Genomic DNA, 26,725 nt, shown 5'->3' on the forward strand with positions numbered 1-26,725 from the left:
GAGTGTATATATGTGCTTCTTGTACCTATCTACTTGTATTTTTATGTTTGCAACTTTTGTAAGTTTAAAATCATTTCCAAATAAAATGTCTTTTTAAATACCTTTATATGTGATTGTGGTATTGCAGTTATATTTTTTAAAGAGTTCCAGTCCTTTAAGGATACATTATGAAATATTTATAGACAAAATGATATAACATCTGGGGTTTGCTTTCAAGTAATGGCATCTTAGCATGGGGGATGGGAGTATACAGGAAACAAGGTCAGCTGTAGATTGATTCTCTTGAAGCCGAGTGATATGCACGTGGATTTATTATACTAGTCAGTTCATTTGTTTATATATGTTTAAAATTTTCCATGACTTTAAATTCGGAAGAATTGGCATTTTCTCAATATATTTTCGTTTGAGAATATTGTACGCCTTTCTCTTACTCGTTTCGTTTCCTTTGGTACAGGCTGGGAAAACCCATTTATACCAAATGCTTCATTAGGAAAATGATATATGCAGTTCATATATTCCTTAAACCGATAAAAATCCTCATTAAAACAAAAAGACACCTTTTAAGACCCCATCAGTGGCCACTTATTTCAAGCCATTTTAGACAGTGCACCAAGTTCCACTACAGCAAAATGCTTGGTACAGACCTGTCAGTACAACAGTCCTAATCCATATCTAAAAAATACTTACACAAGTAAAATTTCACTATTACAAATTCCATGTGACCTTTGTTTCTGAATATTTTGGTTTAAATTAATGTGTACTAGAGATCACATTCCCTGACTGTGAAGCCTTGAGATGATTTAAGTGTAGATGAGGCCAATGACGTTAACAGGGGAGGTGTTTTGCCCTCAAAATACGCCTTTCACTCCCAGGCCTTCTTTTTCCCAGGATATCATTTTTATCCTATTTGGCTCAGTGTTTCACTCAGTTAAGTGGCTTAAAGTTTGACTTTGGGAAGATTTCATTATTTTAATTGCGTAAGTTCAGTAACATATTCAGCTAAGCTCTCTCTTCCCGGCCTGTGACACAACGAACAACACCCAGTGGCTCTGACATGAGCCCAGACAAGGAAAGCATCTTCACAAAGCATAAACATTTTGTAACACGTCAAGAAAGTTCTCTTCCTGTGGGGGCTGTATCCCTAAACATGGAAATACCTTCACTGATAGATCCCTCTTATGGCATGAGTGTTTGAGGTCACGGGAATGTATCTGTTTAGGAAAAGTTAAGACTGCAAATCCTTTGACTTTTCTATGCTAGATTTCTAGTTTTGTTCATCATTCTGAGTTTTCTTTCTTTTCAGAGATAGACTACTGTGCCTCACCTGACCACGGATGCCAGCACGAGTGTGTTAACACAGATGATTCCTATTCCTGCCGCTGCTTAAAAGGCTTTACCCTGAATCCAGATCAGAAAACCTGCAGAAGTAAGTTGCGCTGGGCCTTGAAGAAGGGCTTGTTCCTCAGATGGCCCTGTTGGTTTTCCTTCCCCTTGCAAATCTCAGCCAGGTGCACTTGTACTCGGTATTTGTGTTTGCTAACAGCATTCTGCCTTTTATTTTACCTTTTGTCTCACCTGATCCTGTGATGGGGAGAATTTTTAGAGACCGCGTAGACTGGGTCTGTCCATCAGATTCATTTAGTGAAATCGAGGCCCAGGCTGAAGCTCCCACCTATTTGAAATGAGGGCACATCCTCCCTTCTTTTGACCACCCCCCGCCCCCAACCTGCAACAAGTATTTGGGACTTTGAGAAAGAAAAGGCTGGGTCCAGAGTCGGAGGCAAAAGGAGCTGGTTTCTTCCAGTCCTACAAGATGAGACACTTGACGGCTGCTAAGAAAGGGGAAGTTGCAGCTCTTTCCTCTTTGTTATGAAGGAAGGAAAAAATAGAAGACTCTGGGGCATCCCTGCAGCATTTGAGAGGTACATGGTGTCAGCAGGATGATATTAAGGATGTGCTGAGTGACTCAGATACTGTCGTCTAGCACCTCAGAGGGCTTGACCGGGGACCTAGAGCACGGACCCCCAGTGGGATCTCTTTAAGAGATCTGTGCCTGAGAGGCTGCTAGAATGCAAGGTCTACAAGGACAGAGGTTCTTCTCTTCTTCTCACTCGTGAATCCTCGTCACCTCAGGGTTTGGCGCATGCTGGTGTGACACAATATTTAGTGAATGAATGAGCAAATGGATCTCTGAGATTTATCTTCCTGGAGAAATGGCAACTATCGTCTGAATTATTCTATCTTGTTAGAAAGATGGCCCTTTTAAGGCATGCAAGTGTTTTCTCAAAAAGCATTCCCGAAGTTAGTCCACACATATGCACACTGAATTGTACACGTTCTCCCAACAGTGTCATTCACAGAACTCTCTGGAACTCCCATTAAGGGACAAATTCTCATATGTGTCCCTTTATCCACTTCTTCCTGGTGATAAGTACGGCAGCGTTCTGCATCACAGGACCGGATTTTCAAAAGTTTTACCATATATCTTTTTTGAAAAGCTTTGTGGTTTATAGAATTGAGTCCACAAGCTACAGTCTGCTTGCAGCACATGTTAACTCACACACTCACTCTAATACGCGTTAAACCTTGTACGGTGGCAGAGGGTGGCAGAGCCCATATTTTGAAACTGAGCCTCTCTCATAAAAAATGATTCCCACCACCTTGCCTGGATGCAAACCCCAGAAACATTCAAGCATCAGACGGGAATTTTAACTGAGAGCGTTCGGAATGTGAAAACAATCAGATGGACAGTTTTCCGTTAGACCACACATGCATGCAGTACGTGGGAAAGGTCAGCCTGGCCACTCCTTTCTGTGCTATTTACACCTCTTTCTAGGGGTGAGTGTCAGTGGCTGACTTCACCCAGAGAAAAGCACTCACCATTGGACTCCTTTGTGAACCCAAATCTCTTACCTGGGGGATAATTAGATCTGGTTCAACTCAGACACTCATTGGAGTTGCAGGCTTCACTGTGTGTCGCTTTTGGAGGGAGAAGGACGCGAGCTGGGCATGTGGCCATCAGTGGAGGGGACTTGGCTTGAAGCTCTGCATCTCTTACAATCATCTAGGAGTCCCTCGCCCTCTGCCCCTCCCTCCACATCCTGCCTGGAGAGACACTTGGAGTAAGAGGAGAGTCCAAGGCATGGACTGCACAGTTATCAAGGGAGGAGGCAGGCCAAGAAGAGAAGGACGAGTGCAGAGCAGGGGACCATTTGGGAGTATTGTAACCACCGCCCACAGACGGCCAGTCTCAGGCTGCGGCCCAGCCCCAGTCCCTAACGCTCATTCATATGTATTCAGTGATAGCTCCATTTCCTCTTTAGCCAGGTGCCCTACTTGTCATCCAAGAAAAATGGAATTTGTTTTTAAAACCCAATGTCCTCATCAGCCCTTCTCCCAGCATCCTGCCTCATCATTACTTTTTCCATTGTCTTTGCTACAAACCCAGCCCTCGACTCCCGAGGTCCCTCTGGAAGCCACTTCGCCCTAATGCGCACACGCCGGCAGTTAGGGCAGAACGGAAAGTGAGCGCTTACCCTCTCTCTGGAGCGTTACATGGAATCGGGAAGCAGAGAAATGGGGCTTAAAATCTGGAGTTCGTTATTAGGAATCCGAGGATCTCGAGAGCATTAAAGACCTCAAGCGCAGGGTACAGCCATTCACGGTTAATCGGCAGTTGATGGATGTGGGCTATTTTCAATTCTAATAAGAAACCTATTTTTCAAAGGAATTTGATGTCATCCAATTAAACTGGAAAAAAAAGAAAGTTCAAGGCAGAATCCTACTGAAGAAAACACTCTTGGCCAGGTTTTGTTCTTCCTCCTCATCCAGGCATAATTTCTTTTTCTGCAAAGTGCTGTCATCGACTTAAAGCATAAATTATTAAGGCAGAGACACAGCGACCGGGACTAGCGGTCTAGGCGGGGGCCCCAGGGTGGAATCAGAGGTGGGTGGGACCCACGTGCTGGACTCCATGATTGCTCACGCTGGCACCATGGCTGAGACATCACATTCATTTTTTTTTGGCCACACCGTGCGGCATGCGAGACCTTAGTTCCCCAACCAGGGATCGAACCTGTGCCCCCTGCATTGGGAGTATGGAGTCTTAGCCACTGGACCATTAGGGAAGTCCTGGAGACATCACATTCTAAACAGCTGGGGCGGGGGCCACGGGTTGAGCCAGGGGATGCCAAGGCCGATCTTGGCAGTGTCACTCATGCTGGCCGTGTGACCTTGGACAGGTTGCTTTGCTTCTCTGGACCCCGATTCCCTAAACTGAAGGAACACGACTTTCTGCGTTAACATTTTGTAGCCTGTCCAATTTTTCTAAAACTTACTTCTCTGTGCCACTCAGTTGGCATTATAATTTACTGTCTGGGTCACTAATCGTTCATGTTTTTATTTCTCATCTTCTCAGTGAGGTCTCCAGCTCCTTCGCGAGTTGGCACTCATAAGAGCTGTTTCATTGGTCATCTGACAGTCCTGCCATCTGACCTCGCAGGGTTATTGGACACTCCAGGCTTTGCCAGATAAACCTACACCCAAGCCTGGCCCATGTATAGCTCATCGCAGTTAGGGAGGAGACTGGACCAGATGTGGGGGGGCAGAGTAGGTAGTCAATAAATACAGATTGAATGCATAAATGTGTGAATGACTAAGTAACAGGTGAAGAATTGTGACTGAAGCATGTCAAGAAAGCAAAGATCTACAGTTAAACCTCTGCTGTAAAGTACCGTTTGGAGAAGAGGCATTTTTAAATTGCTTTTTGCCAGATAGCTGAGTGATAACCTCTTTGAGAATCTTCATGTGTTTTAATTTAATTATTGTGTGTAAATCTTTCTTAAAGACAGTGTTGGCCCTTTAAAAAATTGAGTTAAAATATACATAACAAAATTTACCATTGTAACCATTTTTACAGGTAGAGTTCAGTGGCATTAAGTACATTCATGTTGTTGTACAACCTTCACCACCATCCAGCCGCGGAACTTTATCATCTCTCCGAACTGAAACTCTGTACCGATTCTCTCTCCCCCCAGCCCCTGACAACCCCCCATCCTATCTTCCATCTCTATGACTTCGCCTACTCTAGGAGCCTCATATAAGTGGAATCTTACAATATTTGTCCTTCTGTGACTGGCTTGTTTCACGTACCGTAATGTCTTCAAGGTTGATCCATGTGTGGCATATGTCAGAATTTCCTTCCTTTTTAAGGCTAAATAATATTCCACATTATATAACAGAAATAAAGCCAAAACTAAACAAATGGGACTTAATTAAACTTAAAAGCTTTTGCACAGCAAAGGAAACCGTAAACAAGACAAAAAGACCACCCTCAGAGTGGGAGAAAATATTTGCAAATGAAACAACAAAGGATTACTCTCCAAAATATACAAACAGCTCATGGAACTCAATGTCAAAAAAAAATCCAGTTAAAAAATGGGCGGAAGACCTAAATAGACATTTCACCAAGGAAGACATACAGATGGTCAAGAGGCACATGAAAAGATGCTCAACATCACTAATTATTAGAGAAATGCAAATCAAAACTACAATGAGGTATCACCTCACACCAGTCGGAATGGCCATTATCAAAAAAGCTAGAAACAATAAATGCTGGAAATGGTGTGGTGAAAAGGGAACCCTCCTGCACTGTTGGTGGGAATGTAAATTGATACAACCACTGTGGAAAAGAGTATGGTGGTTAAAAAACTAAAAATAAAACTACCATATGACCCACTACTGGGCATATACCCTGAGAAAACCATAATTCAAAAAGAGACATGCACCACAATGTTCATTGCAGCTCTGTTTACAATAGCCAGGACATGGGAGCAACCTATGTGTCCATCGACAGATGAATGGATAAAAAAGATGTGGCACATATATACAATGGAATATTACCCAGCCATAAAAAGAAACGAAATTGAGTTATTTGTAGTGAGGTGGATGGACCTAGAGACTGTCATACAGAGTGAAGTATGTCAGAAAGAGGAAAACAAATACTGTATGCTAACACATATATATGGAATCTAAAAAAAAAAAAAAGAAAATTGGTACTGATGAACCTAGTTGCAGGACAGGAATAAAGAGGTAGACATAGAGCATGGACTTGAGGACATCGGGTGGGAGGGTGAAGCTGGGGCGAAGTGAGAGTAGCTTCAGCATATATACACTACTGAATGTAAAATTTTTGGCTGGTGGGAAGCAGCAGCATAGCACAGGGAGATCGGCTCCGTGCTTTGCGATGACCTAGAGGGGTGGGATAGGGAGGATGCGGGGAGGCTCAAGAGGGTGGGGATATGGGGACATGTGTATGCATATGGCTGATTCGCTTTGTTGTGCAACAGAAACTAACACAGTATTGTGAAGCAATTGTACTCCAATAAAGATCTATTAAAAATTTTTTTTAAATAAAATTCTGCAAAAAAAAAAAATCCCATATTATGTATATACCACATTTTGTTTATCCATTCATCTGTCAGTAGGCACCTGGGTTGCTTCCATCTTTTGGCCATTGTGAGTAATGCTGCTACGAACATGGATATACAAGTACTGTTCAAGTTCCTGCTTTCAGTTCTTTTGGGTATAAACCCAGAAGTGGAATTGCTGGATCACATGTAATTCTATGTTTAATTTTTTTGAGGAGTCTCTATACTGTTTTCCATAGTGACTGAGTGCTGGCTTTTAAAAACAGTGTTTACTGAGGATAATTTCATTTTCTCTGATGGTGTAATGAAGTGTAGGATTTGCAGGCCCTACACTGTGTGGCCCCAAACTGTGGGACCCTTTGTGTTCTGTGTCTGTTTGCTCGGCTTTTTGTTTGTCTGTGTGTCTGTGGCCGGAGTTTTATCACCGGGTCTGTTTTTCTTCACTGAAGCTCTTGACTTGTTTCCTGGCATTCAGTCTGTTCTGCACAGGTAAGGCTGTTGATGAACTGAGAAATCGCGCACAGCTAACAATATACTGCCTCTGTCATGCAGAAGGGATGAGGTACAGAGAGAGTGCCAAGGGGTCCGTGACCCTCATGGTGGGATCTCTTCTCTTAGGCCAGCCCCTGCATGTCGTGGGAGTTCTCTCCCTGTGCTCGGTCTGCAGCTACTTCTGCTCGTGCTCTGTGCACGTGGAAAGTTCCACCCACTTGTCACATGGGAGCGCACATCATGGACCCTTTAAGGGATAGTCTGAGGTCCCTCGGGTGTGGGTTTCATTTCATTTTTTTTCATACACCTTTGTCTTTTCAGGAAGGGAAATCTTTCCTAGGGGCCCCAATAAATTCCTCCTATGTCTCATTGGCGAGAACTAGGCATATTCCCAGCTCTAGACCAATCACTGACAAAGGAAAACATGGTTGCCAGGTTGCCTTAGACAACTCATGACTCATGCCTTGGGGGTCAGGATTCTGGTTTCAAGAAGACAGGGTAATAGTTGTTGGCAAGGCAACCAACAATGTCTGCCACATCCCCAGGAAAGAGAACAATGCAGTTAAATGCATCCAGCTCAGCCCCTGAGGTTGCTGGTGACCATTTCTCACAACACCAGTCCCACAGAGGCCCTCCACAAGCTTATTTTATTTCCCGTTATAGTTCTCCATCTCTCCCATTACCTTCTCTGGTGTGTGTAAGTTGCGGAGGGCGGGGGGGGGGGGGCACGGGGGGTGGGGAGTGGCCTATCTTGTGGTTTTAGCATTTTCTACCAGAAAATGAAACTGCTAATTGGCTGCTGGTTGTGATGCTGCTTCCCTCTGCTGGCAGAAACACAACTAGGATGGGGGTGAATGTTACCATAGGACAGAGCTGCAACTACCTGGGCCAGCATCAGAGATGCGTCTTCTCCAGTTTCTTGATACCTTTGCTGTTATGCTCTCACCCAGAGCCGGCTTGAGCATTGGATCCTTCTTAATGCAACTGCCTGTTCCTGCCTCTCCTAAATAGCTGGGTATCTTGTAACATCAGCTGTTGTGTATTCTGCCTTGTGCTGTCCCATGTCACTGTCAGATGTCACTGCCAACAGCAGCTCCCTACATGTTTTGAGCCCCAGTTATCAGGTTAACTGTAAGAAAAGACTGAATTTTCCCAGCTTTTCCATCTTTCTTGGGGGGAGATGGGCTGGGAACTATGGCACTCAACCCATTTCACCAACTTTTTGGCCATCAGATGGGGAAGAGACCTATGCTGGAGAATGCGGAGGCTCGCTGCAGGTGCCAGGTTCTCTTTCAAACACGCTCATGGAGAGCAGGAGCTGTTGTCTCCATCCCGTAGAGCAGCGGTCCCTAACCTTTTTTGGCACCAGGGACCGGTTTTGTGGAAGACAATTTTTCCACGGACTTGGGGGTGGTGGGGTGGAGGGGAAACGGTTTTGGGATGATTCAAGCACATTACATTTATTGTGCACTTTATTTCTATTATTATCACATTGTAATATATAATGAAATAATTATACAACTCACCACAATGCTGACAGGAGGCGGAGCTCAGGCCGTAACGTGAGCGATGGGGAGTGGCTGTAAATACAGATGAAGCTTCGCTCCCTCGCCCCGGCGCTCACCTCCTGCTGTGCGGCCTGGTTCCTAACAGGCCACGGACCGGTACTGGTCTGTGGCCCGGGGGTTAGGGACCCCTGCTATAGAGCATCTTACTTACTGAATATTTACTGTGAGGGGCTGACCTCAGCCCTTGGAGAAGCCCCGAGCCTGAAGTAGGATCTGCCCTTTCTCCCCTCAGGGATCAACTACTGTGCGCTGAACAAGCCGGGCTGCGAGCATGAATGCATCAACACGGAGGAGGGCTACTACTGCCGCTGCCACCGGGGCTACACCCTGGACCCCAACGGCAAGACCTGCAGCCGTGAGTGTGCCCGGGGCAGGGGCTCTGATGGGAAGGCCAGGTTCACACACAGGCCCCCCAGGCTCGCTAGCAGCCAGTCACTTATGAGGCCCCTGGGTTTCCAGTGAGCCTGACGGTCCGACAGGCTTAACGTTCCTGGCCTCAGTTTCGTCACCTGTAAAATGGGGCTACTCATGCTACCTACCTCAGAGATTGGATTGTGTAGTACCACATACTAGACATGTGACCCCGGGCAAGTTCTCCAAGCTTTGACTTCCCCATCTGTTTAAAAAAGTGAAGATAATCATAGTATTGGTCTCCTAGAGTTGTTAAAGGGAAAAATCAGGACCATTTCAATCTCTTAGCACTGTGCCTGGCCCAAGGAAAACGTACAGTTAAAGATAATAGTTCATTATTGTCATGGAGCCTGGCAGAGTAACCAGTGCTGGCCCCGGGGTGAGACAATGGGACGGAGGAGGCAGACCTCAGAGAGCACTTGGGCTACCGCAGAGCTGATCTGAGGGCAGAGCTGAGAAACATGGGACTTTTTATGAAGACTTTTCTTCATTTTCTTTTCTAAGAGGCACAGCAAAGCTCCATTTGGTGATGTCAATGTGCGGAAACGTGCAGGCTTTGCCAGCTGGATGGCTCTGTCGTTTTTATGAGGCACAGTCTCCACTGGTCCAGGCCAGCGGGGGTGGGGGTGGGGGGCGCATGACACTGCGGTGGAGGCCTGTGACCCTGGTGCGCTGGAGGGGGGTGCAGTGATGTGACCAGCGTAGAAGGGGCCCTTTGTGTCGCTTTCCACCCGGCAAGCCGCACATCTGCTCCAGCTCTGGGGACAGAGATAGATTGTGAGTGAGAACAGTGCAGCTGTTCAGCACTTGGACCTTAAACTGCCCGGAGGGGAGGTTTCACAGATGAGGTGTTAGAGAGACAGCAGTCCTCAGGAAAGCCAGTGCCCCGTCCCGTCTCCAGAGGGAACAGAGTGCCTCCATTAGGCTTTCTAAGGATCGATCTCGGAAGTCAAAGAATTCTTGAACCAGAAAGTTGGCACTGCTCTGCGTTTGCCTCTGGAAGTCTCTGAGTCCTTATGAGAAGCCAGTGGTGGGGAAGAGTCCTTCCACTCTTCAAGAAGATGCCCTGGTGAAGATGGATCTGTGTACAGTCTGCCTTCTTCCAGGAGTGCGGGGTCTGCCATCTGACGGCTCTGGCAGGTATCCCAGGGCAGGCTTGGCATGGCCTCGATGAGCCCACTTAGAGCCCCAGGGACCATGACCTGCCTCCTTCCTCTCTGGGATCTAGTAAGAAGGACCATCTGGTCAGCTTCAAGAAACTATAAACCAAGCCATTTCTTCCCAGGGGTCCCCAGAGAAAGGCATGGTATCCTCTTCCCCATGGGGGCTCAGGGAGCCCCCCAGGCCGTCATGACAGGAAGCCCTTACAAGGCACCTGCTCTGTGCAGCCACGGCCGTGAGCACTTCCCTGGCACTCGCTCACTTTACCTGCACTGGAGCCTTATGGGGCATCGACATTCTCATCCCTATTTAAAGATGGGGAAACTGCGGCACAACAAAGTTAAGTTCCCCGGGGGTATAACTGAGACGTGAATACAGGCCTCTGGCTCCTGAGATCCTGCAAGTGTTTGCAGGAGGCAGATCCACTGGTGGAATGTTCCAGAAAGCACCAGTCCCAGGCCCTGTGGGAGTCAGAGAGGCTCACCCGATGGCCCTGCACAAGGCCTCCAGTGTCCCTCCAGTCTCCGGGTGTGCGTTTCCTCCGTCAAGGAAATCTGGGAGGTGGCCTGCGGGGCTGTCTTGTGGGAGCCGTTCACCACAGCTGTGTGTCTGTTATCCTAGCAGGGCCGGCTGTTCGGGGTCCCGGTGCCAGGATCGGCCACGCGTGCAGGCCTTGGCTTTGGTTTGCTTTCTGAATCTGGGCGTCCTGGTTATGGGGGGTGACAACACTTTTTCATTTTCAGATGTAAAGAAACTATACAGTTAATTCCTCCCCAGCAATGTACTAGTAATAATAAGCGTTCAGGAAGTAATTACTGTATGCCAGCTACTGTTCTGAGGGCTGTGGGTCAATCAACTCCTCTCACCACGTTCCTCTAAGAAAGGAATCGTCAACCCCATTTCTCAAGTCATGAGATGATGACAGAGAGGCCAAATGACGGCCCAGCATCCCGCGGCTGGGAAGTGGCGAACGTGGGGTTTGAGCCCAAGTAGTTGGGTGCGGAGCCCTCATTCTGACGCACTGTTCTGTCAGCTGCGGGCTGTGGGCTCAGCAGCTCGACTTTCCTGAGCCTGGCTCTCCTCTCTGTGACAGTGGGGAAGGCACCTGCCTGCTCTCAGCGTTGCCCCGGGATTGCAGGTGATGCGTGCCCAGGCCTGGCACAGAGGGCTGCTGTCATGACCACCCATGACAGGAGTCGTATGCACGTTACTCCTCAAAGAAATGCGAAGAAAAACAAACAAGGCCAGTGGCACAGCGTAGAATGAAACCTTCCACATCACTCTTTTTGAAGTGAAATAGCCCAGCAGGGGCTCCCTGGGAGGTGGTTTTGTTTTTTAATGCCCCCTCGCTGGTGGGCGCAGCGCCCTTGGTTACTTTTTTTTTTTTTAACATCTTTTTTGGCGTATACTTGCTTTACAATGGTGTGTTAGTTGCTGCTTTACAACAAAGTCAATCAGTTATACATATACATATATCCCCATATCTCTTCCCTCTTGAGTCTCCTCTCCCTCCCACCCTCCCTATCCCACCCCTCTAGGTGGTCACAAAGCACCGAACTGATCTCCCTGTGCTATGCGGCTGCTTCCCACTAGCTATCCGTTTTACGTTTGGTAGTGTATATATGTCCATGCCACTCTCTCACTTCGTCCCAGCTTACCCTTCCCCCTCCCCGTGTCCTCAAGTCCGATCTCTAGCAGGTCTGCATCTTTATTCCGGTTACGCTGTTTTCGCGTGTCATTGCCTCAGGGGTGGATCACTGCGCCGAGCAGGACCACGGCTGTGCGCAGCTGTGCCTCAACACCGGGGACTCCTTCGTGTGCCAGTGCTCGGAAGGCTTCGTCATCAACGAGGACCTCAAGACCTGCTCCCGTGAGTCCCCGTCGCACTTCTCTTACAGGGCAAAGGTTTTTGCAACAGGCGTGAAAAATGTGACGACTGCACAGGACAGCGGGCCCCCTCTGTCCCCTGCTCTTGGCACCCTGGAGATCGTAGGGGTGTCTCCTGGGGACTGCGTGCCTTCCCGGTGCAGAACCTGGGGCGGAGGTGGGGGCGTGGTGTAAGCACGACGGTCACTTGATTCCCATCCTCAGTAGCCCGGGAGCCTCGAGGACCTCTCACCGGGCTGTTCGGTTTTGCAGGAGTGGATTACTGTTTGCTGAGTGACCACGGTTGCGAATACTCCTGCGTCAACACCGACAGATCCTTCGCCTGCCAGTGTCCCGAGGAACACGTGCTCCGCAGTGATGGCAAGACCTGTGCCAGTGAGTGTTCTGAGGTCGGACGAGCGGGATTTGGCACAAGCGATCGTGAGTGGGGGGCACTGAGGACAGGGACCACCGGTGTGTCTGCACCCCGGTTTTCGTGGGTGAAAGTGTGTGAAGGCCTCTCCCGGAGATTTCAGCGCTGGTGGCTGCTGCTTCCCCGGCCCCGAGCTCCTTTCCCTACTCCCTGAGATGGCTGTTCCCTATTCCTGTCTGCCTCGCGGTCATTTTCGAGCTGGCACGAGTTATAATAATGCGGACGCGTTACTGACTGGGGACTTCAGGCGGGGCTGTGTGCTGAGCACATGCTTGGTCCGGCCGCAGCCCTGTGGAATCCCCATCTTCCGATGAGGTAACTGCAGCTCAGATTAAGTAAAGAGCCTAAGGTTACCAGCTATTAAGTGATGGGTTCAAACTCTGGGCTATGTGACTCCAAAGTCAGTTCTGGGAGAAGGGGAAGCTGCTGAGAACCTCACCCGCAATCCGGGTAATCCGGCAGCAGATGGTGACGTTTCCTGGGTACATACTCCCCTGCAGCTGGTCCCAATTCCTGTCTCCATTACTTAAAAAAAAAAAAAGACGACTCCCAGGTATTCTTCTCTTCTTCACTCAAGAATGCTGTGTTTTCTGCCCTGCAATCCTGTTTCCAAGTTGGCCTAAAGATTAAAAAATAGTCATTTTGAGAGAAGGGATCACAAGTGGAGGGAAAGGATTGTAATGTACCTTGTCTGTCCTGCTGGTATTTCTGGTTATAGGGCCGACTTCCCTGACCCCTGATACAATTGTGGCCACAACTTGTCCACCTTTTTATATCGTTTGTTTTCTTGGGCAGGTGAGCTGATTGCACAGCTGGGTGTGCCTCTCTAACTATGCAGCCTGTGAGAAAATGTTTCGCCCATTTCGGATAGAATCTTGAGTCTTATGGCTTGCTTGTGGCTGCCTGCCCAGCTGCCTCCCAGCCCGCTGCTCTGGCCAGCATGGCCAGCACAGCCAGCACAGGGACGGGCTGGGTATGGGGGTGCAGAAAGAGGGTGGGTGTGTCGAATTGTATCTACCTTTGAGTGCATGCCAAAGCCAGAAGCACACTTTTTAACTGGTTTGTTTTAATTCTCATCATCTTAGATTATTCATGCCTTTCTTTGGTCCTCCCCATTACTGTGAGGACCAAGAGCTGACTATAAGATAGTTGCAGGACTTCTACGAAATCCTCATGGCCCTTCCAAACAAATGCTACTCCTCTCCTTTACAATCGCGTGCCCGTCTCCCTCCCTCCCTACATCCACATCTGTTATGGCCACTGATGCTTTTAAATGTTGCCCATTTTCTCATTTATAGTGTTTGTAACTAATGATACAGTGATATCATCCACATGAGTAAATGTTCAACAATGCCATTAGAAGTGAATTTTGATAAGTATTTATTTATATATGGTGTGTCCATATGAGATGTGAGATGATCAGATGGGTTAGAATTATCCTATCCTCAGGCAATGGTGGTATGTAAGAGATGTATTTTACCCATACATATCTGTTGAGCTCGTCCCCTAATTGAAGACTCTCTGTCTGCCCAAGGATGATTCTGTCTAGCTGCCCTGTCCTGAAATAATGGGCTGTGTTTTCGGTATGGCCATAGTTAACTGGGGTTGGGATGTATGTTTCCCAGCTCTACACCAGATCACAAAGAGCCTGATGCCGTGACTGCATCTTTTTTGTAAATCATGCTGGGCTCTGGATGGGGAGGCAGCTGGGGTTCAGCCGGGCCTGGCTCAGGAGCTCAGGGTGTCCTTCGCCCTCCATAAAGGCAGCCTCCACTTAGAGCCTTGATAGCAGGTGTCCTGAAGAACACTTCACTCGCTTTTTGGAAGGTTCTCTGAAGCATGGAGAGCAGGCCCAGTTTCCCAGGGCCCGGGAAGGAAGTAGACACAGTTATGCCCACACCCCTGCAGGCACCTTGGGCTCTCTGGCCTCTAGAGTGACGCCCATCCTCCCTTCCTCTAGGTCCCCTGGCCCCCAAGCTGTGATTGCCCATAGGAGCCTTCCTTGCCTTGGAGTGTTGTTCCACAGACTGGGGGGTATGGTGGGGAGAGGAATGGGGGAGTCTCCTCTACAAGCTGCAGCTGAGAGGACTCCTCCCATCTCTACCTCCTGGAAATTTCCCTGAGATAGACCTAGTACAAGGGCATCCCAGCACCAGGAAAGACTCTATAGGCTAGATGTGCATGGAACACACAGCCCACTGCCCTGTGAGCTCCTGGAGGTTAGGGACTGGATCTTGTTTGGAGCCTGAGATCCAGGCCTGGCCCACAGGAGATGCTCTATAAAGTTCAATGAATGAGAGAGTGAATGGACAGAGACCACCAGTCTTTTCATCCTGTGGCACCTGGCACAGGGTCCACCCCTGCCCAGTAGCCTTCAGTGGCTCTCCACTGTCTCCCCCAGTTTCCAGTCGAGTGCCTTGATTTGGCAGTGATGGAGAACCCCTTCCTCCCCTCCTGAGCCCCACCCAGGTCTTCCCTGCTCCTTCCAGTTCTTATGGGGGCAGCTCCCCTATCCTCTGAGTAAGCCCTGTACCTCCAGTCCATCCTGTCTCCACTTAGGACAATGTCCCTATCCCACCCTGCTGGCAGAAACCCAGCCCAGGGCCAGCATCACCTCCATGGGGAACTTCATGCCCCTCTCGCCTGCTGGGAGCAGCTCTGCTCCACCCACTGAAGGCAGGCTCCACTAGGCCCTCTCGTGGCCCCACCTCACCCTGTGGCTGGCTGTGCTCAGATCTAGAACCAGTGTGGCAGAGTAGAAAGAACACTGAACTTGAGAGCCCAAAGACTGGGTTTAAATCCTATAGCTCCCAAGCTGGGCAAGGGAATCGACCTCTCTGGATCTGATTGTTCATATGTAAACTGGGAATGATCATTTCTGCCTCTCTCTCAGGGCCTCTGTGTGGCACAGGGAGAGATATTCATTGGGAAGCTTGTCAATTGCCATAAACCCTAAGGTACTCTTGTTATGGTCTTGCTTCCCACTGCTGGACTGCCCCACACTGAGGAGAGGGCTGAGGTAGCATCCTTGCCTTGCTGCCTGGAGACCCACTCCCAGGGCCAGGCCTGCCCCCCTTGTGGAGCTCCAGAGATGGACCACCCTGGGAGGAGTCAGACTCAGGAACCCAGGGACTACCTTCTTCTAGCAAGTGGAGGGTGCTGATGGGGATCTGAGCCACAAGCATAGGGCACTGGGAATTTCCGTTGGGTATACTCCTACTCTGGCCACCAGAGGTGGGTGTGCAAATGCAAAGGCCTTTTCCAACCTGACGCCTCCCAGCTTGACTTTGAAGGACAGAAGTAACCCTGAGCAGGGCAAGAGGAGTGTATTAGTCTGCTTAGGCTGCCATCATGAAATACTGTAGGCTGGGTGGCTTAAACAGCAGAAATGTATTGTCTCACAGTTCTGTAGACTGGAAGTCCAAGATCAAGGTGCCAGTATGGTTAGGTTCTGGTGAGAACCCTCCTCTTGGCTTGCAGATGGATGCCTTCTTGCTGTGTCCTCCCATGACAGAGAGAGAGAAAATAAGCTGTCTTGTGTCTCTTCTTAGAAGGGCACTAATCCCATCATGGGGGCCCCACCCTCATGACCTCAACTAACCCTAATCATCTCCCAAAGGCCCCACCTCCAAACACCAGCACATTGGGAGTTAGGGCTTCAACATATTAATTTGGGGGGAAACACAATTCAGTCCATCACAGAGAGTGAAGGCGAAAGACCACCTTTACCCTCGTGTATTCACATTAGAGGTTTAACGGAACAGAAGGAAACTTAAAGATCTTTCCTTTCTTTTGTGGGAAACAGGCACAGGGAGAAAACTGGTGCCCTCAAGCTGGCCCTGGGGGTCAGTGACAGAGTCAGGACTAGAACTGGGGTCTCCTGACTTCAGGATCTCTTACCCAATGTGAGATACCCTTTAGAAGTACATCTCGGGCTTCCCTGGTGGCGCAGTGGTTGAGAGTCCGCCTGCTGATGCAGGGGACACGGGTTCGTGCCCCAGTCCGGGAAGATCCCACATGCCGCGGAGCGGCTGGGCCCGTGAGCCACGGCCGCTGAGCCTGCGCATCCGGAGCCTGTGCTCCGCAACGGGAGAGGCCACACAGTGAGAGGCCCGTGTACCGCAAAAAAAAAAAAAAAAAAAAGTACATCTCAGTTCAGCTGCTTCTGTTCTCTCTGAGAAAGAGCCTACACAGAGTTAGCAAACGAACGGCTGCTCCTAGTTTTGTTATTTTAAAAAGCCAGCAAATGGTGTAATTCTGTCTCTCGGCCTTGGTTACCCTCTTGGCAGGTGGCCACTGTGGCTTTCTCCCTCTGGGGTTGGAGTTGGTTTTAGTAACCTCCTACGTGGAGCCCCAGACACAGGATTGCTGTTTGTCATCGCCACAGAGGTGTGAGTCCTCAGAACACATCACCCCATGACTGCTGCACCGCAGACGTGCGTGAGTCACCATGAGTCACGTGCATGTGGAATCCAGATGTGAGGAGTGCAGGCTGTAGCAGTGTGTGGGGCTGTTAGACACGGGCCCTAAAAACCTGTGCTATGTCCTGAAACTCCTGCTCACCTTGATCACAAATCGCAGACCCCATTCACGATGAGGGATTAATTAATGTGTAGACCTGCCTCCTTACATGTAAAAAAGAGAGGATCATTCTTTTAGAGGGAAAGTGTTTTCTTCCTGCACCCTGAGATTTCTCCTGAGTCCTCTCATCCATTTCACTTAAGTGACGGTTCCCAATCAAGTCTGTCCTCACTCTCGTCTCTGGATTTGAGTCTAGGTACTTCCTTAAGCTCTTGGGTCATTGATTCTCAGTCTCCACAAGTATTTACCATGGACCTGCATTTTTGTGCTGGTCATATTGTGCTGGGCACTGGGCATCCCTGGGGTTGATGCAGGTTCAGTTTCTGCCCTGACAGTGTTTAAAGTTTCTCAGGGAGGAAGGATCTTAAAGATGGATCATCCGTTCTGTGTGATGAGAGTCATGATATGGGAAGAAGAGGTGTCACAGGGGCGTGTGGCAGGGGGACCCTCACCTAGTCTAGAGAAAGTCTCCTGAGAAAGAGATGTTTGATCCAACACCTAGAGATTGATGGAGGGAGCTAGCCAGCGATGGAGGGTGTTATGGACTGCATGTGTCCTCCCCAAATTCATATGTTGAGAGTCTAACCCCCAAGGTGATGGTGTTAGGAGGTGGGGCCTTTGGGATGTGATTAGGTCATGAGGGTGGAGCCCTTATGAATGGGATTCGTGCCCACAGAGCTCTCCAGCCCCTTCCACCATGTGAGAATACAGGAAGTCTGTGACCCGGAGGAGGGCTCTCACCCAACCATGCAGGTACCCTGATCTCAGACTTCCAGCTTCCAGAACTGTGAGCAATACATTTCTGTCGTTTGTAAGCCACTCGGTCTGTGGTATTTTGTCATAGCAGCCTGAAAGGACTAAAACGGAGGTAAGCAGTCTTCCCAGGCACAGGAAATAGCACATGCAAGCCCAGGGTCCAGAGAGTGGACTGAAGGAAGCTGAGTGTACTCAGTACTGAGTACTAAACATTGAGTACTGAGTACTAAGTACTGAGTGTGAGAGGGAGACTGGAGCCTGGAGAAGCGGCTGGGACAAATCACCTGCAACATTTAGAGTTACATTAGACTATTTAGAGACCCAGCCTCCCTTGAGAAAACCATTTTAGTTTGTCTTCTGAGAATCTACCAGCCTATCTGAGCAGACTCTGCTGACCCTGCTGGGCTAGGATGACCACTGGATGTGCAGCTGGACCAGGGAACATGGAGGTGATAGACTTGTGATCTAATCACGCCTCTGCCCCCAGCACAGCTGACACTGATCATCTCTGCAGGGTAAGGGGCCTTGCGAAAGTCCCTTCCTCTCTGTGGCCATCAGTTTCCTGGACTCTAAAGGAAGGAGTTGGACCAGTTCATCCCCAAGGTCCCTTCCAGCCTGAGAATGAGGGTAGAGCCTGGCAGAGTAAGTGCTCTGCTAACACTTGCTGAATGAATGAATTCTTGTCGGGGTGCCCAACCATTCTCCTCAGGCTGAAGGCACCCCATGATCGTGAGTCAGGGATGGTGGCTCTCTTTGCCTGTTAGGGAACCACTGAAGTGCTTTCGTAGTGGGAGTACCTTTGGCTCTGGGGAGAAGCTGACTCCAAGCTGGTTTCCAGACTTGGTGACTGGAGGGCAGCTAGAGCCTGTGGTCGGGGAGTTACCACGTGTAGTTCTCTAATTATGAGTGACCGGAATGTCCCTGATGTGCAGAAACTGGACATTTTGCTGAACAAATATGAATTGAGTTCTGCAAGGCAGGTACATAGGAGAGAAAGGGGAGCCCAGCTGACCGCCAGCATCCCCACCGCATGGGTTCTGATTTAAAACACCTGCACAAAACCCCTGGGCGGTGGATCTAGTTACCCTCGGTTTTCAGAGTAGAAAGCTGAGGAAATGTTTCCTTGTACTCAGCAGGCGTTTGCTGAGGACCTGTTGTGGGCCAAGCATTAAGTTAGGTCCACGGAGAGGAGGGCAGATGCAGCCCGTGGTCCCCTGGAGGTCAGAGCCCATGGGAGTGTAGTTCAGTGAGGAGGTGGGCACAGATCCAGAGCAACCATGTAACTAACTGTTCAGTGACAGCTGTGATGTTACCAGAGGGGGCAGATGCCTGGTGCTTTGCGCCCTATGCGGGGGGGTCTGGGAAGACATCTGGAGGAGGTGGCGGAGGAAGGAGGGGCAGAGGAACGGCTGTGCAGAGCCCTGTGCGGGGAGAGCTTCTGGCTTGGTACTGAGGTTCTGAAAGAAAGTACTCAGAGTTGGGGGAGTGTGGATGAGATGACGCAGCAGGGCAGGTCCCGCGAACCTCACCGACGATTCTGTGTCTTATCCAGACTCTTGGACGCATTAAAGGATCTCAGGCAGAGGGAGGGAGTGATGTGAGCAGATTCACATCTTGGAAAGAGGACTTGGGCTGAGTCGGGGAGGATGGGCTGGAGGGGCCGGAAGTAGGTTTGTGGAGACCCCGTTAGTAGACGATGTAATAATAGCCCGAGAGAAAGACGATAGCGTGTGGTTCATGATGGTGGAGGTGCAGAATCGTCTGGACACTTGGGAAGGTCTCTGAACATAAGTTCTGGGTCCAGTGCCAGCATCTCACCCCTGGTGGTTTACTGGAATCATCTGTGGGGCTTTTAAAACATCCAGAAGCCCAGGCGGCACCCTGGACCCCCAGAAATAGAGATTATCTTACGGTGATTGATGCAACCTCCTTGGAGGACAATTTGAAAATATGTATCCAGTTGTAAATGTTCATTCTCTTTAAGCAGGCAGTTCCACTTCTAGATGTTTATCTTTCAGACGTGCTTTCACGTTGTCTGCAAAACTACAGGCACACGAATATCCATTGCAATAATGTTTGTAATAGCAAAGCCTAGGAACCACCTAAACGCCCTTCCAATAAGAAACTGGTTAGGGGACTTCCCTGGTGGCGCAGGGGTTAAGAATCCCCCTGCCAATGCAGGGGACACAGGTTTGATGCCTGGTCCAGGAAGATCCCACATGCCGCGGAGCAGCTAAGCCCGTGCGCACAACTACTGAGCCCGTGCACCTAGAGTCTGTGCTTCGCAACAAGAGAAGCCACCGCAATGAGAAGCCCGTGCACCGCAACGAAGAGTAGCCCCCGCTCGCCGCAACTAGAGAAAGCCCGCTCGCACCAACGAAGACCCAACACAGCCAAATAAATAAATTTATATATGTAAAAAAAGAAACTGGTTAAATGAATCATGGTGCAGCCTTTAAAAATAATGCTGTAGTGTGTCAAAGGTGAGCAAGAGGAATACTTTTGTCAGTTTTTTTGTTTAAAGTTTATTCTATTTTTAGAATAGGTAAAAGGTTTTTACATGGTTTAAAAATCAGAACAATACGAAAAGACGTACATTAAGAAGTTTGGCTCCTACTCTTACCCTTCCACCCATCCCCTACCTCCACTTCCCATCAGGAACGGTGGTGGGCAGCCTCCAGGGCGGCCCCCAGCAATCCCCACCTCCTGAATTCACACACGTGTAGTCCCTCCTTCATTGTTGCTCTGTGTGACCAATAGCATATGGAAATAACAAGGAGGTCACTTCTCCAGTTACGTTATCAGAGACACTGTGGCTGCTCTCTTGGGAGCTCTCTCTCACTTCTTGAATCACTCACTCTTGGGGAAGCCATGTCGGGAGCAAGTGTCTCATTGTACAGAATATTTATTCAGCTTGTCTCCTGAGTAGTCACGGACACTTGGGTTGTTTCCCACTTTTCGTTATTACAAACAATGCTGCCGTGAATAACCTGAAAGTATACCGGGGCTTCCCTGGTGGCGCAGTGGTTAGGAATCTGCCTGCCAATGCAGGGGACACAGGTTCGAGCCCTGGTCTGGGAAGATCCCACATGCCGCAGGGCAACCAAGCCCGTGTGCCACAACTACTGAGCCTGCACTCTAGAGCCCGTGAGCCACAACTACTGAAGCCCCTGCGCCTAGAGCCCGTGCTCCGCAACAAGAGAAGCCACCGCAATGAGAAGCCCGCGCACCTCAACGAAGAGTAGCCCCCGCTCACCGCAACTAGCCCGCATGCAGCAACGAAGAACCAATGCAGCCAAAAATAAATAAATAAAATAAATAATTTTTTTAAAAAAGTATATCAAATTATTGATACACTTCATATGTGCCAGGGTATCTGCAGGAGAGAATTCCAGAACTGAAGTTGCCGGGTCAAAGGTACATTTTGTACTTTTGGTAGATATTGCCAGCTATCCCTCCATAGGGGAAGTCCGCCCTTAATATGTTTGAATTTTGAACGATGGGGCTGTTTTGCCTTTAAAATAATCTCTGCAAGTGACTGATGCTCACCAGAGGTTGAGAACCGCAGCTCTCCTCTCTCTTGATCACATGCTCTAAGCGGGTGAGGAGGGGAAAGGTTAAAAACCCAAACTCTCTACATGCTTTTAAAGCATGCACACAACAAAATTTCCAAACAGCTATTAGTACAAAAGCCCAGGAGAGCTCAGAAGCTGGGCTGGGAGCTCCTGGGATAGTCTGCAGCAAGAGTGAATACGCCCCCTGAGAACAGGGGCTTCAGGTTCAGCAGGCTCCTGATAAAGGATAGCAGTGCCACTCTGCCTCGTACAGGCTCAGACCACCATGGCTCGGCGTGGGAGAAGCTGGGGGACGATGGCCTTTCAGGGTCCCTGCACCGAGACAAATACTCTTCAAAATCGCAGCCTGAGATGGAGCTATGGGGACAGGACAGGGCATGGGGGAAGCTCCAGAAACAAGGGGTGTGGGCTTCCGTGGTGGCGCAGCGGTTAAGAATCCGCCTGCCAGTGCAGGGGACACGGGTTCGAGCCCTGGTCCGGGAAGATCCCACGGAGCAGCTAAGCCCGTGCGCCCCAACTACTGAGCCTGCACTCTAGAGCCCACGAGCCACAACTACTGAAGCCGCGCACCTAGAGCCTGTGCTCCACAGCAAGAGAAGCCCGCGTGCAGCAACGAAGACCCAACGCAGCCAAAAATATAAATAAATAAATAATTTTATTAAAAAAAAAAAAAGAAGGGGTGTGCTCATGGGGGTCTGTCTGGATTATGGCTTGGCAAGACTGGACTGAAAGAGTTATGTATAGCTATTTTATTGCACTGGAAAATGGAGTCTTCTTAATATAAATTCATGGTGAGGAAAAAAGTGCTCGCCTCCACAGCCAGCCAGCTGTCTGTATTATGGATCACTCAACTGCATTTCCACTCAACACTATGTGAGGGATTACCCCAAGCCATCGGGTGATGTTCTGCATTAATAATGAGTCTAGATTGTGCCCAGAGAAGTAAGTCATGTTCAGAGCAAAGAGGAAGGGACAGCTCTGCTTTGACTCTCCTCTGCAGTTATACTGTTAGTTGATATAATGCCTTCCCACTGAACAACGATTTTGGCAGCACTTCTGCCCAAACGAAGACAAGCACAATTCCCTTAATGTTTGGAAGCTTACTTTACAATATAGCAACGCAGTGTAGCTAGGGAAAACATTTATTTAGCTAGGGATTTATTATCAGAAGATTACATGTTTAATCTGGTGCTATCACTTATTAGCATTTGATGTTGGCAAGCCACTAATCTTCCCAAACTGTAGTTTCCCTAGCTGGTAAATGAGAACAACAACAGCTGCTTTAATTAACGCATAGGGTGGTTCTCAGGACTCCCTTCCAAAAAAAAATACTGCAAAAATGTCTCAGAAAAAAGCGTAAGGTCTGTGCCAGACTGTGAAAGTGATTACGCACTTTGGAGCATTTATTTAGTAACCTCAAGTCATATCCATTGTAGAAGTCCTCCTCGATCTGAAATGATAGCGTTGACTCTCAGAATTATGTCTGGTTCTGAGAAAAAATCACTTCCCACCTATCCTCAGTAATGGGTTTTTTAACTATCAGCCTGGTTTTCACAGGGTCACAAACCTGCTCCCGCAGAAGCTGCCCCAGCCACGTGGACGGCAGTGCCCTTCTGCAGTTGCTCAGTCCTGTAACCTCAGAGTCACCTGTGACTCTTCTGTCATATCCATATGAAGACAAACTCTTTATATCAATCCACCAGCAAAGCTTGTGGGCTCTACCTTCAAAGTGCAGGCACAGTCTGACCCCTCTCACCAGCCTGTCTGGGCCACCAGGATCAGTGCACTGGGTTTCTTCCAGCTCTCCGTGCTCCAGCCTTACCTGTGCCCCATTCTGTGCACAGTAGTCCTTTAAAAATAAAGTCAGTTCATGTCTCTCCACTGCTCAGAACCATCCAGTGACCCCTTCTTACTTAGATGCAACCACTGCCTGTGACTCCCACGTGGTCCATCCCGGCTTATCACTTGCCTGGCCCCCTGGTCTCCTTACCTTTCCTGAAACGTGCCACACCCACTCCTACCACTGCCATTTGCAGATGCTGTTCTCCTTGGGTGCTGTTCTATCCAAACACTACGTATTCACTCATCCCTTTCTTCAGGGCTCTGCTCAGCGTCACCTTCTCTGACTGCAGCATGTAAAATAACAAGCCCTCCCTATGCCCCAAACCAGCGGGCACTCTCCATCCCCCTTATCCTGCTTTTCTCCATAGCACCTTCCCCATCTAACATATATATTTGTTTGTCTGTTGTTTGTCTTGCCCCCTCTTTCCTCCCACCCTTGCCACCAAATGTAAACTTCACAAAAGCAGAAACTTGGTTTTATTCACTGTTATGTCCCCAGACCCTAGAAGAGTACCTGACTCAGAGAGAAGGGACTCATGAAATATTCCACAACTCGGTGAACAAATGAATGAATGACTGGATGGATGGATGACCAAAGTAGGACACATACATGCATACATAAGCAGATATGTAGATAAGCTGACATTACAGTTATAATCAATGATGTGGAACTTATTTTCCAATATTTATAGGCCATTTTTATCTCTCTTGTAACTTTTCTTTCCATGTCTTTTGTTCATTTTTCCTATGGAGATGATCATATTGTTTTATTTTATGTGCTCTTTATATATTAAGAATTTTTGCTCATAGACATGCTTTCTATTTTGAAATGTGCCCTGTGGGATAAAGTACTGCTTTCATTTAAGGTGTCTGAAATGTCTTATAAGATTGAATAAGTAGCTAATGTATGAATCATTTCCTTTTTCTCTTTCTCTAATTCCAATTGGATTGCCAGAATTGGACTCTTGTGCTTTGGGGAACCATGGTTGTGAACATTCGTGTGTAAGCAGTGGAGGCTCTTTTGTGTGCCAGTGCTTTGAAGGGTATATACTCCGTGAAGATAGGAAAACCTGCAGAAGTAAGTTTTTATTGGAGTGGGCTCACATTACTGTATCTGACCTCTGCATGAAATCCACCATCCTGATCTCTGTGTATCAGTTACTCTCAAAAACCAATGCCACAAGACCACTAAATGTAATGTGGGATCCTGGATCAGAAAAACATGACTTTGGCTTAAAAACTAAGGAAATATAAATAAGCTATGGACTTTAGTTGATATTCCTGTATCAGTAATGGTCCATTAATTGTTAACAAACGTGTCACACTAGTATAATATGTTAATAATAGTGGAAACTGGGTATGGGGTTTATAGGACCTCTCTGTACTATCTTCAGTTCTTCTGTAGATCTAAAACTGTCCTAAATAATAAAGTCTATTAAAAAGAAAGCAAACAAATGGACAAATGAAAAAAGTCAGTGCCAGAGCTACAACTGAAGATGTTCATTTATGCCCTGTGGAAAGAAACGACAGGTTGGCAGTGTGCTCTACTGGAAAGATGTACAGTCTGAAATCCAGTATTCTATCAGCTTCTAGCTCTGCCATTTATTAGCTGGGCAAGTTGCTTAACTTCTCTGAGCCTCTGTTTCTTTATCTTTAATAGTATTGTTGTTGTTGTTTCTGGTGGCACAAATCCCCCTTAGAGACCACCTTATGGTGAGGCCATTCTACGTCTCAGAAAGCAAGGCCTCTTAGATGGGGCCAAGACACGTCTCTATATAGTCAAAGGGGAGTGTGTAACCCTGAGCAAATGATTCCCACCCCTATCAGTCGTCTTTTTCTTAAGCTTCTCAAAAGTACTTTACAAAGAACAACTCATATTTCACATGTGAAGAAAAGATGGGTAACTGAAAGTATTTTTCTCATTTTTCAGAAAGGAAAGGTAAGGTTAAGTCATTCTCCAAAGTCATATGTCAGGGAAGAAGCCAAAATTAGATTTCAGTGCCACTAATCTAAATTGAGGTTTAATCTCCTAAGTAATCGTACCAACAGTGTTTCCTTTCTGATATCACGAACTGCATCTGCAGAAAGCTGATGATGGACTGCATATTTATGAGACACTGACGTAGGTGCTGGTGAATGACGGTGGCGGTGATAGTGAGGAAGTTGGGAGAGTGAGCCCGCATTGGAGCCGCTGAAGTTCATCCTCAGTTTTACCTTCCTCCCCACGGATCACTGAGCTCAGGTGGCCCTGGAGTCCAGTGGCTGAGATGGATGGAAATTCCCAGGTGAAGCCCAGGGAAAATTGATGTTGGTAACATTTAACTTGCTCTGCTATCCACAGGGAAAGATATCTGCCAAGCAGTAGACCATGGCTGTGAACACATTTGTGTGAACAGTGATGAGTCATACATCTGCAAGTGCTTGGAGGGATTCCGACTCGCTGAGGACGGGAAACACTGCAGAAGTAAGTGGCTTCAAGGTAGAGGTGGACTTTTCCATCTGTGGGTCTTGGACAGTTGGAGAACTTCATTAAGCACTGAAGTCTTCCTTTATAATCAGTGTCACTATTGTAAGTTCCTGCCTTGGGTGCTCTGAAACTGTTGTGCTAGTGATCAGTAAAATAGACCCTTAGTTCTTCAAGAATTTCTCAGTCAAGATCCTGAGTTGTCAGGCTTTTCGCTGCTTTTCACTTTCTCCCAGCTATAGGCCCTTTCCACAAGAGTTGTGTGGGTGCTCAGAGCCTAGCACAGTGCCTGGCTAGCCATTGGATGGGATTAGAATCTCTGCCAGCAATCTCTATAAGGATCAAAGAACAGTTATAGTGCTATTTCTTCTTGGAAAACCTTATAAGTAAGGGCAGAAGGTGCGAGAAGGGCCGAAAGGATTTTCTGTGAGTCTTGTTTATCCATTCTATCATTTGCTTCTGTAGGTCACTCAAAACAGATTTTCTGAGAGTTTACTTGGAAGGCATATTGGTCAGGGTTCTCCAGAGAACCAGTAAAATATGTGTGTGTGTGTGTGTGTGTGTGTGTGTGTGTGTGTGTGTGTGTGTGTGTGTGTGTATAGATCGATAGACAGACAGGGAATCTGTAGGGCAGGCTGGCAGGCTGGAGACCCAGGGAATAACCGATGTTGCAGCTGTAATCCAAAGGCAGTCTGGAAGCAGAATTCCCTCTTCCTTTTGGGGAATTCAGTCTTTTTTTCTCTAAAGGTCTTCAAGATAAGGCCCACCCACAATATGGAGGATAATCTGCTTTACTCAAAGTCTCCTGATTTAAATGTTAATCTCATCTAAAAAAAATACCTTCACAGCAACATCTAGACTGGTGTTTGACGCAACAACTGGGCACCATAGCCTAGACAAGGTGACACATCAAGTTAACCATCACAGCCCCCAACAGAAGAGACAGGGTTGGCCGAGCTCAGTGAGGTGGGCAGTAGACAAGAACAGGGCGGGGATTTTTCCTCCACTGAGACATTCTGAGCTGTTAATCCCTGCTTTGGGTGATCTTGACACTGTCTACTTGCTTTTGTGATACTCTGCTCCGGTGGGCAGAATGTTCTTTTTTTTTAGTTAAAAAAAAAAATTCAATCGCTGTTGAGGTTGATTTG

General features: G+C 48.1%; 1 protein-coding gene across 1 annotated transcript in view; it reads left to right on the plus strand.

Moving 5' to 3' along the window:
- Positions 1–26,725, plus strand: part of MATN2 (matrilin 2) — a 153,538-nt gene that overhangs the window by 113,873 nt on the left and 12,940 nt on the right. The window contains exons 7-12 of the mRNA XM_082858692.1: positions 1,304–1,426; positions 8,721–8,843; positions 11,808–11,930; positions 12,200–12,322; positions 24,069–24,191; positions 25,455–25,577. Of these exons, the coding sequence (XP_082714818.1) occupies positions 1,304–1,426; positions 8,721–8,843; positions 11,808–11,930; positions 12,200–12,322; positions 24,069–24,191; positions 25,455–25,577 (738 nt within the window). The remainder of the gene's footprint in view (positions 1–1,303; positions 1,427–8,720; positions 8,844–11,807; positions 11,931–12,199; positions 12,323–24,068; positions 24,192–25,454; positions 25,578–26,725) is intronic.

The sequence above is a fragment of the Leucopleurus acutus genome, assembly GCF_964270905.1.
Source record: "Leucopleurus acutus genome assembly, chromosome: 17".
NCBI lineage: Eukaryota > Metazoa > Chordata > Mammalia > Artiodactyla > Delphinidae > Leucopleurus > Leucopleurus acutus.